This window comes from Haliotis asinina, chromosome 10 (assembly GCF_037392515.1).
Source record: "Haliotis asinina isolate JCU_RB_2024 chromosome 10, JCU_Hal_asi_v2, whole genome shotgun sequence".
Lineage (NCBI taxonomy): Eukaryota > Metazoa > Mollusca > Gastropoda > Lepetellida > Haliotidae > Haliotis > Haliotis asinina.
Window position 1 is genome coordinate 45794442 of NC_090289.1, and position 19236 is coordinate 45813677.

The window sequence follows — 19236 nt, forward strand, 5'->3', positions numbered from 1 at the left end:
TTCTCATGACAGAGACATTCAGTGGTTGTCATAGGAAAGATGCAGGTATTGACGTCACTTCCTATATGAAGCAATTAGTATCAGGTATTTATAAAAAAAAAGTGAATGAAAAGAGAATAAGCTGGGTCTGTTCTTCAGAATAACCATTCCGGCACACGTTTTATTATCCTTCATCTCGCCACGCCTATTGGATGTTTCCAAATAAGAATCAATGACTATAATAACCTTTAAAGCTGTAACTTTTGCATGTATCTACTACGTGAAGGAATAGTTCTTCACAAGGACATGAGATTTGAAATGCATCCGCGTTGAAAGGAAATATATTCAGTCGAAAAGACCAAAGAGTTTATTTCTTTCAGCTGAAATGATTTCTGTCACTTGTACTTGCCAATGTATATTTGGAAACTGTTTGATTGTGGTCTGGACAGATCATCTACTTGTTGTAGTATGCATATCGTTAAACAGTCTAGGAAGGAGCTCTTTGTCAGCAAAATAAAATGGAACCTCTGGAATAAAACTGTGCACACAATGATCATTCTTGTCTGAAGGTGTCTAATCTGGACAAAAACAAATAACTGTGTTTGCGTTAGAAATTGACCAAGTAAGTTTGGAGATTTCAAACTTGCGGAAAATCTAGTCTGAATATTCTTGCAAGACATACGAGGTCGATTAGGAACGATGTTCGTCCTATTTTAAAACATGTTTTTTTTTAAACAAAAAGTGATATACATGTAGCAAACAATATACTTCGTTACGTTCATGTCTTACACTATACTTACGTAAGTATGTCGTATGTGTGAAGATAGTTTTGCAATGATGTTGCGCAAATAGTGTGGATATTTTGCAAAAATGAAAACAAAATAATAAAATTATTATTAATTATACAACAGTTACAACGCTAACGTATATCAGAGGAACGGCGGCAACGTTCTCTGTTCGGCATTTTAGATATGTAAACATTCTTAACAGTTTAGGTATTAAGTCATTTACGTTGACCCAAGCAATGTGTTGACACATTTGTTTGTTCGTTTGTTTGTTCTACGTTGAAACAGAGAAATATAATCAGCTGATCCCTATATAAATGTTCTTCTTCACCACATTATCATCGAAATTCCCTTAAAGAAGTAAATAAAAAACACAAAAATATCTAGATTTAGATAATTAGAAAGTTGCTAAAAAGTAAACGAGTTGTAGATGAATATAGATATTATTGCATAAGAAGAAATATGAAGTGAACAAATATGACGAACCTTGAAATACACACTGTCCAACTGGTCAGCATTACGTGCCCCACAGCACAGATTACTTGTTAGTATGTGAGTACCATCTGGTTCCATGGTTGCCTTCTAACACGTCCGGGATTACGTCACTTGACTTCTCAGAAGCTGAGTCGGCCACTGAGATCCGACCGTTCGAGAGCACTGACGAAATCCACCAGATGTTACCGAGAACTCATATCGTGTAAACACCGTGTTAATACGGACAAGATATAATTAACCCCAGAGATTCGGGGAACAATCGTCTCATAATGTTTGGTAGGAAGGAGCTGATAAAAGCATGAACGGATACCGGAACTCGGAACGGAATCCGGAAGTGTTCCTGATGAAGACAAAATACAGCGTCTTCCCTTAAATAATCTATTGAATGAATGCAGTTTGTCCACTTCCATCATCATGAGAAACTATCGTAAAAGTAGAATCTAATGGATGATTCCGAAAAATCTTGTGAGCGGGAGCTGTCGAATATTGATGTTGGTAAGATGTTGGTGAAAATGTGAATATATCCTGCCAGAAAAGGATTCTCATTATACTGTTTCATGCTGCATTGCTGTCTCCCCGAAATGTCACCTGAATTACATCTGAATGGGCTGTCCGATTTACGCAATACATATTGTACAGCTCCTTTTATTCATAGTCCATGCGGGGCGGACATGCAGCCTCGTAGTTAAAGCGTTAGCTCGTCACTCCGTACCATGCGTATGTGAAGCCCATTTCTAGTGTTCCCACCTTGACGTTGCTGGAATGTTGCTAAAAGCGGCGTAAAACCAACTCACTCAACTAGTCCGCGTAGATAATCAAATTTCGGACAGGTTGTCCATATAGTGTAGGAGAGAAATTACTTGTTTTGTTCCATGTAGATAATCAAATTACTGAGTGCTAAATATCGGTTTTGGAAATATATCACCCGTTGTCGTCTTACTCAGCAGTAATTATGTAACATCGTAATACGCATATTGCAGGAGAGCTGTTTCGTGTCCGTTTGCAAGTGACAGACAGAATTAAGCAATGACGGTATAACGAGTTCGCAGTGGTCTATAAAGATCCTCATACAAAACGTCTTCACCCCAAAGCATTTGCATGAAAATGTATTTACATGGTAGACATGACTGCGGCTAATAGCACGAAAAAACGTATGTGTCACCGATGAGGCGTAGGAAACGGAACTACTGGATGTCGACAGCTTGTTGATAACGGAAGTCAATAAGTAGCGCACGCCTTTACATGTACAGTGTGTTCCGCTGTTACAACCTTCAGTCCATCAGCATCAATCAATCAATGAATCAATCAGTCAATGTCTGTCCGTGTGTGTGTGTGTGTGTGTGTGTGTGTGTGTTTGTGTGTGTGTGGCTGTGTGTGCTGCATCAAGCAGTAAATGTTTTAATATGGGATTTTCATAGTCACGATATGGCTGAAATACTGTGACTTCAAGTTTTAACTTACTCGTGCAGTAGATGGATTCGTATTCAAAGTTGGAATGTTCGTGTACTAGAATTCAGTACTAATACAAATACTGATTTCGCGAATAACACAGCACATTCAAACATTATTTACTGCATTGTGATGCCATTATTTTTCAACTGACTGAAGTAAGTGAAATACAACTTCTCTGTCATTAATCAGTTCCGCACGCACCATCGATCATCGATAACAAAAATAGACACCGAACGTGCAATGTAACAAACGTCAAAGATAAAAGTACTGAATATAGATTTATTCCATAGTTCTATACAAGCAGCATGTATACATACATGTAATCTTATGTATAAATATGATCCCCATATGACAAACCTGTGAAGGCATGATGATGATCAGAATATCAGAAAACGAGATGTTGAGTGCATGCCTTTCTAAATTCGATACGTCTGTATCTAGATATTTGGTTTCATCCCCAAATTGAAAAAAAGACACTTTGGTTACCCGTTCCGGAATTATGCCTGTTTATATTTGTCAGCCTCGTCCAAACTATTTTTTAATTAACTATCTTTTTTATCTTTATTAAAAAAACGACCAACGCCATGATGGAAGCAGTATACCACTTCACCGTGTCAAAATCACCCCAGCCATTGTCTTACGCCCAACATGTTTGCTTGGGCCCCTCTCAAACGCCGCTAATATTGCATACGAGAATAACAAGTCGACACCACAAAGTGTTTTACGTCGAGTCTGATACATGTGCATTGCCATTACATTGTGTTTTATCTACCATACTCCTGCCATACTACTACAATAATCCTGCTATACACCTACTATACTCCTGTAATACGGCAGGTACACAGACATTATACCGACCGGCTGTAGAAAATATGCCTCTATTGATTTACCTTGATTTCCTTAGCCGCGTATCCTTAAAACCATCACTTGATATAAACGTCGGCCCTCGACCCTGTGTTTTGGTTTAAAGAAATCCGTAAACCAGTAACAACGTATCAAACACCACAACGCACTTATGGATTCATCGTTTAGTGCGACGCTATGTTCTTGATGAGCAATTCCAGTGTAATGAATGGCTGTTGCACGCAGGTGATGAGTACTAGCGCCACCATTGCTGCCATCACGAGTATCGGGACATACAGCAGCCACTGAAATACAACATAGTACATACACACCATCACAAATATTCGATGTATACTGAGTTACAAAAGAAACGCCATATCACTTTATATAAATGGATCGTTGAAATCAGTGACAATGTGAGTCCTGCTAACGTCCTACGATACTCCTGCTATAATCCGACAATACTCCTGCTATACCCATACAAGACTAGTGCTATACTCCTGCCGCACTCCTACAATACTCCTGCTATAATCCTACAATACTCCTGCTATACTCCTACAATACTCCTGCTATAATCCTACAATACCCCTGCTATACTCCTACAATACTCCTGCTATACCCATACAAGACTAGTGCTATACTCCTGCCGCACTCCTACAATAATCCTGCTATATTCCTACCATACTCCTGTTATAATCCTATCACACTCTTGCCATACTATTACAATAATCCTGCTAAAATCCTACCATACTCCTGCCATAGTACTACACTAATCCTGCTATACATCTACCATACTCCTGCCATACCCCGGCAAAAATCCTGCTATAATCCTACCATACTCCTGCCATAGTACTACAATAATCCTGCTATAATCCTACCATACTCCTGCCATACTGCTACAATAATCCTGCTATAATACTACCATACTCCTGCCATACTGCTACAATATTCCTGCTATATTCCTACCATACTCCTGTTATAATCCTACGATACTCTTGTAATACTACTACAATAATCCTGCTATACATCTACCATACTCCTGCCATACCCCTGCAAAAATCCTGCTATAATCCTACCATACTCCTGCCATAGTACTACAATAATCCTGCTATAATCCTACCATGCTCCTGCCATACTACTACAATAATCCTGCTATATTCATACCATACTCCTATTATAATCCTACCACACTCTTGTCATACTACTACAATAATCTGCTATATTCCTACCATACTCCTGTTATAATCCTACCACACTCTTGCCATACTACTACAATAATCCTGCTATATATCTACCATACTCCTGCCATACTACTACAATACTCCTGCTATATATCTACCATACTGCTGCCATACTCCTGCAATAATCCTGCTATATATCTACCATACTCCTGCCATACTACTACAATAATCCTGCTATATATCTACCATACTGCTGCCATACTCCTGCAATAATCCTGCTATATATCTACCATACTCCTGCCATACTACTACAATACTCCTGCTATATATCTACCATACTGCTGCCATACTACTACAATAATCCTGCTATATATCTACCATACTCCTGCCATACTCCTGCAATAATCCTGCTATATATCTACCATACTCCTGCCATACTACTACAATAATCCTGCTATATATCTACCATACTGCTGCCATACTCCTGCAATAATCCTGCTATATATCTACCATACTCCTGCCATACTACTACAATAATCCTGCTATACACCTACTATTCTCCTGCAATACAGCAGGTACTTGTAAACAACATGGTTAGACCAGACAATCTGCCGATACCATAACGTGTCAGAATAGATTCATGTGGGAGAGAAGTTGGGATGAAGGCTGGTTTTATGACGACATGTAAGGTTTACAGCGGCTTCTAATGTTGTAATTGAGTTCAGAGTGATGATTACACGATGCCATTTAGAAAGTCGGTAGGTTGGCCAAATACATTCACCATTTCACACTGATGTCTTGACACGCACAAGCCTCTAAGACTAAATGTTAACTGAAATGATTCTTTATAGAACATAGTAATAGAAAACAAGTAATGAACACCCTTGCTCTCCGCATGTCCAGCGTCTTCAAATTAGAAAATAATTAGAAATATGTTAATCCATAAGTTCTGCATTCGTGCATTCGGATGACTGTTTGGTTTGTTGTTTAACGACGCAGTTAGCAGTATTCCAGCTATATGGCGTCTTTCTGCAAATAATACAAACAGGATCAGCCATCCAGTGATCAAACGAATGAGCATCGATGCCCGCCATTTGGATACGATGGTATATGTTAAACGAGTCAGCGAGTCTGACCACCCGATCCCGTTAGTCGCCTTTCATGGCAAGCATAAGTTGCTGAAGACTGTTTCTACCTAGGATATTCACGTGTGCCAGCATTCAGCGCAGCCTTGGAACAATGATACGTAGTGACCTCTTAACGATTGTTAAGACATATATCACGTACCAGACCAAAGGGAGAGAAGTGGATGAGGCTGCGAGATGTATCACGAACAAGCATGATCACCATGGGATGGAGGAGGTAGATCCCGAAGGTGATACGGCACAGTGGGAAAAAGTAGTTCCAGGACAGGAATGTGTTAATAAACCCTAGAACAAACGAAGGAAATGCAATCATTGCTGCTGAGTTACGAAAGCCGATATATATGTTATGGGCCTCATTTCACAAAGTTATCGTAGCGACTCCACTGTCGTAAGTCTATGTTACAGGGACTTGGTTTTCGAAGCGCCTTTAGCGATAGATAGATAGTCGTAAGTGCCATATATTTAATTTAACATTAACTTACGACTGTCTTAGCGCTTAGACGAGCTTCGAAAATCTAGGCCCAGTTTAGGCAGTACGAGAGTCGAAGCGCTACGATGGCTCAGTGAAACAGGGCCTGGACCTTATTCCACTAGCTGGAATCTGGCCAGGGCTGTGTTTCACAAAGCGGTCGTAATCGTTTAAGTCTACTTTACGGTATGGGAGTTACGATCACCTTAGAGCTGTGATTGCAGTGTGAAATGGACCATGGCCTAGATATTCGAAGCTCTCTTAGCGCTAAGATAGTCGTAAGTGCCATACATTAACATTAACTTACGACTATCTTAGCGCTAAGAGAGCTTCGAAAATCTAGGCCCATATAACCCGATCTTAGCGTTAGGGTGATCGTAACTTCCATACATTAACATAGACGTACGACAGTCGTAGCCCTGCGATCGTTTTGTAATACGAGCCCCTCAGCATGCGGACCGTTTTAATATATTATGTACGATTTCATTTTCATTTGGAAGCAACGAATAAGGATAACTGCACCCTGTGATCGCAAATACCTCCTTGTTCGACATAGCAGGCAAAGATAACCCAGGATAACGCCAGTCCCCAGGCAGGACGGGCAAGGGCCTCATACACCCCAACTTCCACAGCAGTAAATTTCCTCCCGCCGACTCTGTTCTGTATGTATGTTATGTATATCACCAACACCATCGTGCAGAACGACATCAACCAGCCAAGTAGCATCGGTGTCTGGAAAGATAGCGGAAAACGCCAAAAGGAATTTAATCAGTACTAATCACATATCGTGTTAGAGCGGGACACCTGCACTTTTCGGGTCGCTGCCTTCGGCAATTAACCCTAACTCTAACCCTAAGCTAATTCTAATCCCAGCCTACTCTAACCTCACCCCAACACTAACACTAGCTAAGCCCACCAGCCCAGTTTAGCCTAGCCCTAACCCTAACCTAATCCTAATCTAACCCTAACTTCAGGAGACCCGTTAAATGCAGTCTTCCCGTTACTGTTACTACTACTACTACTACTACTACTACTACTACTACTACTACTACTACTACTACTACTAGAACGTATTTCCAGCATTATACACGACACTCTTCTGTCATTCCTACAAACAGAATGGCAATGTTTGTCGTGATATCAAGAGATGTATGATAGTAGCAGTAGTAGTTGGTTTGTTGGTTTGTTGTTTAACGTCTCATTAACTCTAAAAAAATAGTCTTGACCAGACTATCCAGTGGTCATCAGCATGTGCATCGATCTACACAACTGGGATACCATGACATGTGTTAAGCATGGGTTGCTGAAGATCAATTTTGTAATGAGATTAGCTATATTACGTTCTAGAGGTCCAGGCATTTTGACAACATGCAGACATTTTTAAACCATTCTATCCAAGTACACTTTAATAAAAGGTATCGTTTATTGTTCCAGCTCCCCTGGCAGAACCAGAAGCAAACCATGGATGACACAGAGACTCTTCATCTTCTTTTTTCTGGTGTATAACCGACCCATCAGGGCGTGTTCTTGCCCTATCATCTGATAGATCAGTTCTACCTGATAATGGGGTTAGAACACGCCCTGAAACGTTGTGCACTAGAAAAAAAGATGTAACTAAACTAAAATGTCAACCAAGCAACATGGATGACTTCAGTCTTCGGTTCAACAAAGCCACAACCAACAATGTTAACCTTCCTGACCATCCGATCCCGTTTGTCACTTGCGTTGCTGAAGACCAATTCTAACCCTCATCTGCCCGTGTAAGTAGTAGCATTAGTATTTTATTTATAACGTTAAAACAGTCAGGTGAACCGGTAAGACTTAGTATGGGTGTTGTGTCTGTTGACGTATTCGGAACAATGTACAGTTTCTTAGTATGTACCTTTCTAAGATTGGCCTTTCTTCCCACTCTGTTTAAGATGTAGCCAAGCATCATCCCAATTGCAAATACTCCCACCCGGCAGTAAGGCTTGGCGTAAATATCGGAGAAGTAGCCATGGTCCATCCTGAAATCAAATCAAGTCATCACCTCAAAGGAAACTATTTGACTTTTCACATGTCTTCGGAAATTAACGGTTTAACCTATCTAGTGACTCCAGGAGGTATCAGTATCATCTTTGCTCTCTATCTGTGCCTCTGAGCCTATATCACCGAGGTTCTGTATAAGTAAGGCATAATGATGGTGACTTGTTCTTTATTATACTGAGCATTATCCCAGGACAAATACTTATAATTTTGTTTAAGGCCGTCATGCCTGTAGGCTAATGTAGTTAAAACAGATCATGTTGGCGTTGAATAATGTAGTTAAAATATATCATTTAAAATTATTGTCTAAAATATTTGTGCGTAGTTACAGTTAGATTACCTGACCCACTAAGGGTTCTTGTGGACAGAACAACGTTAACATTATACTCAAGAACACAATGTGCACATGATAGTGGATTCGTCTACACAGTTTCAAGGGCCTTTCTAGATGGCTTGTCAAGACATTCTCTGGGAACTGGATGAGGAATTACCGTCCTACCGCAACATATTCCCGTTGATCTTGTCATTCAGGATCCCGACCGACACCAGCTGTGTTGCCACAAGAACACCGAGCAGAACAAACCCAATGGGAGGTAGCCTAGGAGCAAACTCAACTGATGAGTTTCATCATTTTCATCATAATGGTTGAGCGCGTTTCGTCATGATTATTACCAAATATCCCTTCTATGAAGGATATTACTGAACCAATCTCGGTGGAGTAACCAGACATAGAGTCCAGAGCAGGTTTGATGCATGACCTACCTGACCAGAGGTATAAGGATGAGCGGCGATATAAGGTAGAACTGAGTGTCATTCACCAAAAAGAATGTCCAGCTCATACACTGAAAAGTAACGTAGCGATGTTCAGGAGGACGCGACTGATCTCTTACAAAACCTTCTAATATTGTTATGATCTACAAAAGATACGATATAAACTCAACAAAAATAAAACCTTGACACGCGTTTCAAAGTCAATAATTTGAACATTTTGGAAAATGGGTTTGAAATATCGATTGCATTCAATTCTTGTCATTAAGGATACTATAGCATACAGATCATGTTTGTCATGGAATCGGTTCCACCGAAAAAAAGACTACAAGGTCCATGATCAAACACTGTGAGTCACAACTTAGTGAAATCTTGTCGATATCGGGTGTGTCCTCCATGGGCGTTCACAACTGCGATACAACGTCTCCTCATAGATTGGATGATGCGTCTGAACACAGCTTGTGTAATGCGCCGCCATATTTGTACCAACATGGCACTAAGCTCCTGCATGTTCTGTGAAGGGTTCCTTCCTTGACGGAGCCGCCTGCCTAACACATCCCACACATGCTCTATGAGGTTTAGGTCGGGAGACCTTGAGTGCCACTCCGTGATATTGATGCCAGCGTTCCTGAGGAAATTCGTTCTTAAATGGGCCGTAGTATGAGGTCTGACGTTATCCTGTTGGAAGGTCCGACCTATGCCATGAACTGCCATGAATGGCAAAAGCTCTGGAACGAGCACCTGATCCCTGTATGCTGCCGCATTAAGGTTTCCCTGGATGCCAATGAGACGGGATCGAGCATGACCGTCGATAGCACTCCAAACCATAACGGTACCGACCCCAAATCGATCCACTTTCTGTACGCAACACTAGGCATTGTGTTCGCCTCGTCTTCTCCAAACTCTAACCCTTCCATCAGCAAAGGTTAATGTGAACCTTTATTCATCACTAAACACAACCCTATTACAATCTCGCTGGGTCCATCTCAGGTGCCGTCGTACCCAGAGAAGACGCTGGCGTCGATGGAAACGGGTTAGAATAGATCCACGATATGGTCGCCGTGCATGAAGACGAGCAATGCGCAGGCGATTTCGAATGGTTTGGACAGCCACTCGACCTTCAAACAATACATTCCCAGTGGATGTGGCAGTGACAAACCGATAACGCTATGACATAAGACAATCTGTCGGTCTTCTGCGTTTGACGTCACACGTGGTCGACCAGGAAGGGAGCAGTCAGCTGTGGTGCCAGTTTGATGGACACGTGTCTGGAGATTATGGATGGTCTGCACTGCGCGTGTATCAATAGGTCAAGTGACTTGTGGCAAGTGGTAACGTGATTTTAGCGTGCAGTGCTCTCCCCGTTGCTACGTAGGCCCGACCAGTAGAATGAATGTGTGACGCAATGTCCTTGACAATGCATTTAACCATAATCACAACAAGAACAGTTACTCTTTCAAGAAAAGATTCAAAACACTATTTGAAAAATGAGTGTCCAGTTTATATTTTTGCTGAGTTTATATTAGATAATACTGTGACTGATTCCTTGCTTAGACTTGATTATTTACAGACCGCCACCATATCGCTGGAATATTGCTGAGTGCGGCGTAAAACTCACTTACAAATTACATTATGGTTGTAAAAGTGTTTCACCATTTCATCTGCTTTGTAGAAGTTGCTGAAGAAGAAGACGTTGGCCCACCAGTGGTCCTTGCACTGGCTGATGGCGGTAGTCACAAACTTCCATCTGGGTCCACGTCCCATGTAGGGCATGAGGTTGGCAAAAACCATCAACACCACCAGATAACATGGTAATATTCTATATAGACAGATAATAAATCAATAAATGCATTGATGAGTTGATCAAGAATGTGTCGTCTGAATGCGATCATATATACTACCCATCAAAGGTTTAGACTCATTTTTTTACATACAGGCACTTACTTAACCAACTGTTCTAAATTAGATTTCGCAAAATATCCCATGCTCTTTAAAGGTACTGCTTACACATGATTTCGTGCACTGTAAAACAAATTCGTAACGTTAAAAGGATTATTGTCGTGAGTTCAATAAATCATGAAACTCGGTGAAAATTGGTGAATTCTTAACAATATTTACATCAAAACACAGCTGTTCACATGCCCGATATTTGCACATGTTTTTCAGCAAGTCGATACATGCTCTTCGTGCAATTCATCTGCATAAGGTTTACAGTTGTTTGCCCTAAGTTAATGGAGATATGCATCTTCGATGAAAGATCATACGCATATAGCATGTAGTGAGTGCTTTAAGTGAGTCTAAGGCAGGATATAAATTGCAATTACATGCAACTTCCATTGATATGATTTCTTTTGAAAGAGAAAATATCGTGGCGGGGGACACTGGAAATACTAGAAATGGGCTTCACACATTGTACCCATGTGGGTAATCGAACCCGAGTCTTAGGCGTGACGAGCGAACACTTTACCTATTATGTTACCCCACCGCCCTTGAAAGAGGATTGCATTATTTGATAACACTGAAAGGACACACACGTAATAACATCTCAGTTAGTGATGTTCTCATTCAAGAACTCTGTGAAATTGCAGGATTATTTTCATTGTATTGAAATATTGGGCATTAATGTAAAGCTCTGCAATAATTGGTTAAGTACACACTGAGCAACACTGCGCGCTCATTTACAATCTTACGCATCTATCCCGCCAATTAACACCATCATTCATATAACCCACCACTCACTCATACACGCTCAATCGCCTCATCCACTCCTTCAATCAACCTCTCCACCCACCATCCACCCATAGAAACACGCACTGAAGACTGACTCATTTACACACTCACGCACGCACCTAGTCAGTGCTCACCTCAACAGACGATGGACATAGAACATCAGGAGAAACTTGAGATTCACTTTGAACTCCTTCCCTGCCGACCTTTTCTTGTCAACAGTCCGCAGAAAATTGAAGGACAGCAACGTTCCACTGTTTGAAACATGGAAAAGCACAGTTGACAGGCTGAATTCCAGTTGCGTTTGAAAACACAGTGATTCTATAATTACATAAAAACACTCACTTTGGTGTCATTAAACAAATCTGTTTAGCTATGGATTTGTGGTACGTATCTCTGCACACTCATTAAGTGTACTTAGTTCTTTGAATAAATATGGCGCATATTCATGATGGGACGTTCTAGTCCTGTATACACTAAGCTGACCTACTGCTATTAAATGAGTCATGGTATTAGTAGAAGTTGAGTGGCCGTAACAGATGTCCTCAGCGATGTCACATAAAACCGAACTTGTCTTTAGAATCTATGATTCGGATTGTACTTGTAGAATAGGGCGATTGTATATGAGTGAGTATGAATGTGTAAGAATGGGGAAGAAATGCATTGCACACATTGCACCCATGTGGGGAATCAAATCTTATCTCCAGCGTGACGGTCGAACGCTTGAATCACTATGTTTCTCCAGCGCCCCAGATTATAAATGTCATAACAAGAACATCTTAAATGAAATATGTTCAGTTTGCTGTCGTCATATACGAGTTCTGTTCCTCTCATGCACCTACACACATGACGTTTGGATTCACTTTACCTGAGAATGAAGAAAGAGTCAGAAGCAAAAGTACTGTTGATTATTGCTTGAAACAAAGGACGCTGAGCCAATTCCACAAGAGTGACGCCATTTTCTGAAAGAAAGTAAAGTTTCAATGCACACAAGAAGATACGATATACCTCTTACATATAGCTCGTGCTCTGTAACTTCTTTCTTTTTCAATTTGCTCAACTGAAAATAATTATAACCAATTCAGTGATTCATGTGAGTCAATCGATGTGACAATCCTGTTCCAAGTGGACGTTTTTCAAAATCAGATTTGGCATACGAGATGAAATTGAATGGTCCAAGATATATAAAATTAAGAACCGAAAGTGTCTATGTTCCTCCACATCTGCCACCGTCTTACAAATCGAGGGGTGGCGGGGTAGCCTAGTGGTTAAAGTGTTCGCCTGGTTCGGTTCTCCACATGGGTATAATCTGTGAAGCCCTTTTTCTGGTGTCCCCCGTAGTGATATTAATGGAATATTGCTAAAACAGCGTAAACTAAACCCATTCACTCACTTACATCTCGTGGTTGACTTGAACTTGAATGGAACCTTGTAGGTAAGACCAGACAATCGTACAACGTGGAGCAGTGTGAATTGACTGTACATTTAAGCCATTTATAAAGCCACTATCAGACAATATAAGCATAGTTACCGATCACATCAGGTGTTCTGTGTATGAAGCTAATAGTGTTGCCAAAGACAACCCAGCAGATGGAGAGGAACCGGATACCACTGAGAAAGAGTAGCTGATCTGCATTGGCCCCTCCAAGAACGGCCGCCAGATTATTCGGTAGGGAGAAACACAGGAGGATATCAGTGACCACACCACCTGAACAAAACCCACACTAATGAATGCGAGTAAGTCACTTTAAAGATTAAAGATGAGACACAAAATTCAAATATTGCAAATCGAATCATTTTGAATCATTACATGAATGCATGATCTCATTAATCATGGTACGCCACAATTAGCAGGATTCCCGCAGATAAAGAGGAACATAAACGCGTGTTTTTCACGTTTTTACGTTGTATCCATGAGTGGGGTGGGTGGTGGTGGATCGACGGTTGTGAGCGTACGCCGTAACAACGCTGCCAATCATCAGTGGAACACATTGCTCTTTTTTTCTGTTTACCTGGTGTCAAACTGACAAGTTGGTTTGGGTCAGATTGGGCGCTTTGTTGGGAATCCGTTCTGTCGGGTAGGGACATCACAGCGATTGGCTGAAGCACATCATTCAGAAGTTAGACATACAATAACTATGCATTTAGACGGCTTTTCAGAGAAACTGGTATTTATACTCTTAGAAAGCAAATGACTGATTATGAAGGCTACTACTTTCTCGTGCACTGGTTGTGTTTTGGAGGCGGTGCCACTGTCTAGTTGGCAGAGTCTTCTGTGGAACTAGCTGTATCAGACCAAACGATGTCGCTTCAGTGAGTATGGTTTTACGCCGCTTTTAACAATATTCCAGCAATATCAGAGCAGGGATCACCAGAAATTGGCTTCACATATTGTATGTGGGGAATCGAACTCGTGTCTTCGGCGTTATGAGTGAATGAGCGAGTGTAGTTGTACGGAGCACTGAGAATTATCCCAGCTATATGTTGGCGGTCTGTAAATAATCGAGTCTGGACTAGCCAATCCAGTGGTGAAGAGCATGAGCATCGATCTGTGTAATGAGGAACCGATGACATGTCAGAGAGCCTGACCCTCGATCCCACAGATCCTGTTACGATAACCATGGGTTACTGAAGGCCAATATTCAAACCCGGACCTTCACGGGTTTAGGCGTGATTAGCCAAAGCTTTGGTCACCAGGCTACGTATGCCCCGCCCCTAAGATATTAAGGGAATGAAAGAAGAATTGATCTCGTAGATAGTGTTCCTCTTATACAGGGGTATCGCATTTAAACCATGGAGCCAGTCTGAATGAAGACGAATACAAGCAGACGTGCGCACACACACACACGTATAAACGTACACACATGCATGCCGTGCGTAATTCAGCCATAAATATTTCCATGATTGCTCTGTGATAGGAATATTTTGGGCCTCTGTCCTGATTCTGCAAAAGGACTATTGTGACTGAAACCTTTGTTGAACATCCTGACGCTGGAGTGACTGGGCGGCAATAAAAGCTAAAATGTCCATACAGCTGTTATGTTTGTCAAAATGAAAACAACCAACCTCGAGTTTGATATCTGTCCGTTTCTCTGAAGAGTCATCCCCTTTCTGTGCCATCTGAATCACTGATAGATCCCCCGGTCTCAAAGAAGTCGATCTTTGGTCACTAATCGCGACGTCCTCGACGTGATCTGCGGAGGAGGTTGCTGCGGCTTGGTGGCCCGAAACATTCGTCAGACTACCTCGCTTACCTTTACACAACGACCATATGGACTTGGTGTACAGTTTGTTTCTGCTGTAGAGAGCTCTGTGTTGACGTACCACAGAAAATATATTTCCCCTTCTGCTGAAATAGCCCACACATGGTGATGGGTTTAGTTCTTCAGTCGAAGCTGTCAGTCTTGCAATGACAGTGATCATGCTTCCAAGGAACACCAAACATGCAAGTGTAGCCAGCACACACCTGGAGCAATTATATAAACACATTAGTGGGTTAAATGAATAGTGGTAACTCCTGATTCATATATGAATTGCAGCATGACAGCATACAGACACGTACACGCACATCGTTACATGCAAGTACTGTAATTCTGAAAGCGAGTCCCATTTCACCTACGGCTGTTACTAATACTTGCTACAACACTACCTCTAGAGATACTAATGCACACTACTGCCACTACTGTTACTACCATTACTTCCGTAACTATTGCCATTAATACAACCATCACTACTGCCACAACTAATATAATATTATACTACAGTAACTGCTACTTCATTTCTAACACTACAACAGTTTTCTACTACGACACTTACTGCTGCTACAACCTTCCTCGCTACTACCTCTATAACTAATACTTCTACTTCTTCTCCATCCTTGATATCTCCTGAGTACACGTTCCGAGAAGTCTCCACTATACCCTGAACGCATCTACGGGTCGGTCCGATATTTTTTTTTATTTTTTATTTTATTTTTTGTTGTTGCAAAGTTTAGTCGGTTAGATGGTTTAAAACGCAAAGGTCGCACAATTGTCGATAGGTTTTGTGTTTTGTGATAAAATGTGAATGCCATCAAACCGTAATCGTAATCGTTTCATATCAATAAATTAGAACTCACTTTGCTTTTTATATAAGTGCATTATTGAAATATTTGAATACCGCTAAAATTTGTCATTGCATGAATCGTTATTTGAATAGTTTAGTGATTGATATTCAACGATCGGTCGACTATTTTATTCTCCTTTATCCAAGACACAATCCTCCCCGAATCACTGTGTTTGGGTATCTTCACTCGGGACAGCCTAGTCCACAACGCAACACACAGACATAAGTTCCAATAGCGTACAGTGAGATGATGGCAGCGGCATCGGAGGCGAGATCCAGGTCTCTCTGACACATGATGCCAGACAGGGTGATGTTGTCTTGCTGTTGACCTGCATCTGTTTACAACAGAGAGACATGAGAGTAAAGCTGGTGTAATATGTGAAAAGAGCCTGATTGTAACATGGACATTTCTTCCAGAGATCCACTTTATAATTATCAACAGAACTGTTGTTCCAATCTTCACAATGTATTTGCGTCTCTACATTGACATGTCCTGCTCTCGGTTACACATAGAACTGACACAAAGAAGTTTTAAAAAAAAAAAAAAATAAGTGATACACCTTTACTTTCTTTCGAATCTCAAATACATGTATAGTAAAATTAGCACTAGCGAACATTGTGTGCTGTGTGGTATTTTCTTCAGATTAAGAATATAACATGTAATTTATCTTTTAATGACTGTCATATTATCTAGAATGCAAAAACTTTCATATTATCAAAATACAAATGTGTATTTCTCGCTTGGTCAAGATCATTCTTCACATCCAAATAAAATTTCATGATAGTGCACAGGCACTTCGTACAGTTCTGTATCGAGTAATCCGATTGGTTTGTTTGTTTGTTGTTTAAAACCGCACTCAGCAATATTCCAGCAATATGGCGGCCGTCTGCAAATATTCAGAACCATGCAAGCCAGTGGTCAACAGCATGAGCATCGATCTACGCAACTGAGACACAATGACACGTGTCAACCAAGTCAGCAGGCATGAGCACCCGATCCTGTTAGTCGAGTAATTCGAGGTTCAACACAACCCCCAAAAGAAGGCGTAACCTCCAAAAGAAGAAATAAGGAATACGAAGAGACCAATATTTTACTTCGAGTCAACCGAAAATTCGAGACAAAAGTGACTGACTGTGTCAGAATTTTAAAGTAAGTTTAGTACCTGACTCTGAGAAAGTAGACCGTATCACACTTTGCATTTTGAATACCTGCAAAGACCTACATGTGTTGATGATGGTGGTGAGATCGTCCTCCGCACAGCCAGAAGGGATGCAGATGTCCAGCGTCAGGTGCGGCAGGTGCACCGGGAACGGCAGGTGCTGGCAGGAGACAATATTTCGTTGTGTTGTAAAAGGTAAGCATGTGTTCATTATATTGTATCTTAGAACTTATTGTCTGAGTTTTGTTTAACGGATTTATTTAAAAGTAGGTTGAAATAATTATCACCTGGTGGGAAATATATTTGTCGAGCCATCTGGGAGAATCAAATAACAGTGAGCAATACTGAGCTGATATCTTGACGTCACTTCCTGTATCATGTGATGTCATAATATGATGTATATCATTGCACTGGTCATAGTCTCCCTGCCATGTGACCGATCCCTGGAGAAAACCCGCTCCTTGCCTACCAGTGGCGTCATACACTGGAACACAAGAAACACTCGACAAACATAATACCTGGAGGCTAGATAAAACAAAACAATATGCATGACTATATCCAGACAGCCATTCTTATCGGAGTATGAACTTATTCCTCCTGATTTCAGGAATATGTGATTAAAGTGTTTCAAATGTATCATTACAATAAATGAAATTCATTGATTAAAATGGATAATCCCCATCGTGTGTGATGGAACAGCATATAGAGAAGATGCACAAAGCAATGCTTCTTGGGGTGTGCAAAAGGTTGCAATCGGAAGTGTCGTTGATAATTTCCTTTGATTTCCTTACATTTTGCTTCGTCATATGCACGTCTTAAGACATTTCGTCACTGGTTAAAGCTCAAAAAGTTGTGCTTTGAGTTTAGGGAAGAAATATTGGTCCATGGGCCCTCGATCAGGATAGAAGAGGAATGGGACAAGAGGTACCAAAACATAATTAACTACGGATCTGGATTGCCATGTGATGCTATTTTTGGCGTCCAACTGATTATATTCTACATACACTTATTGACACTTGAAGTCACACTGATTAGTTGGGGTTTTTTCATTCGCCTCGGAAACATTAGACTTACTTCTGACAGCCCAAATTTTCCTACGTTGAAGGTCCGCGGCGTAGTGGTAAAGTTCGACCTTGCAGTCATAAGTGATGTTGTAGCTGTAGATGTCCACACCAGACTGGATGATTCCCGCCGATACAAGTGGGAAAAACACAGGTAAACCTGAATGGTTGAATGATGGTGCCGTTACCAAGGCGTTGTCGGTCCAGTCCGAACCATCTTTTGCTGACAGGGCATCTTCTGACGTTTGGGACATTTGCGCCATATGTCCTTCACCTTGCAATGATCTTACATGACCCTCAAGTAATCCGGTATGAGTCGCATTGTTCATAAATGAATCCGTCCGTTTCATATCAGTAATATTTTCCTTTTGCCCTGTTGATAGTGTTAATAAATGTGCATTGACTGTGGTCAGTAGTACTAACACTAAATCTCGAACCATTTTTGTCATGAAATGTGGTTATAAAATACCCGTGAAGCTTATTGCAGTGTCCTTTTTGTGATGGAATCACCACTGCAATTTAAATAATAGTCTTCATTTCCCAAGCAAGTAATGCACAAAAGCAGTACATTGAAACCTGGAAGAAAAACTGGATGAAAACGAGGTTGTATAACATATATTATGCACTTTAATCTATACATGCCTTGTACACGTGAATCCGCTTAATATCTGCTTGATTCTTTTTGTAGGTCTAGTTTCAGAGTGATGCAAACATATTTTACAGTTTCAATATCACTCGTGCAGAGTACTGCGTTACAAGCAGTCAATCAATTTATACTCATTCTTCACTCTTTGGGTGACCGTAACTGCATGTCTCATCACACAAGACCAGTCCATGGACAATCTAGAGTATGGCCACTGCAACTTGTCTATAACACCATTTCTGGTGTTCCCCGTCGCGATATTGCAGGAATATTGCTAAAAGTGGCGTAGAACAAAACTAACACACTGTCTGTAACATTCGACTACTTTTTTAGCAAAAACTTTTCATACACAAAACCTCTAAATGATCAGATTCTACCTCTACTTGAAAGGTAACTGTA

The 19236-nt window shown here is 40.9% G+C and overlaps 1 protein-coding gene across 1 annotated transcript; it reads right to left on the bottom strand.

Moving 5' to 3' along the window:
• Positions 1-3729: 3729 nt before the first annotated feature.
• LOC137298723 (O-acyltransferase like protein-like) lies at positions 3730-18457 on the bottom strand. Its single transcript, XM_067831001.1, has 16 exons — positions 18208-18457; positions 17421-17617; positions 17197-17293; positions 16215-16308; positions 14936-15335; positions 13882-13969; positions 13401-13577; positions 12738-12831; positions 12007-12123; positions 10796-10961; positions 9137-9216; positions 8874-8972; positions 8232-8355; positions 6889-7081; positions 6023-6165; positions 3730-3859 (listed from the first exon to the last, which is right to left on the bottom strand). The coding sequence occupies exons 1-16, from the start codon at positions 18455-18457 to the stop codon at positions 3740-3742; spliced, it is 2439 nt and encodes an 812-aa protein (XP_067687102.1). The 3' UTR covers positions 3730-3739.
• Positions 18458-19236: the final 779 nt, after the last annotated feature.

Excerpts from the sequence above, each read along its gene's own strand:
- LOC137298723 (XM_067831001.1), bottom strand. The coding sequence starts at position 18,457 with ATGGCGCAAATGTCCCAAACGTCAGAAGATGCCCTGTCAGCAAAAGAT. Across the intron at positions 10,962-12,006 it reads TATGTCCATCGTCTGTTGAG|AATATTACCATGTTATCTGG; the intron begins GTGAGCACTGAC and ends CTGTCTATATAG. Across the intron at positions 6,166-6,888 it reads CTGCTATGTCGAACAAGGAG|GGTTTATTAACACATTCCTG; the intron begins GTATTTGCGATC and ends CGTTTGTTCTAG.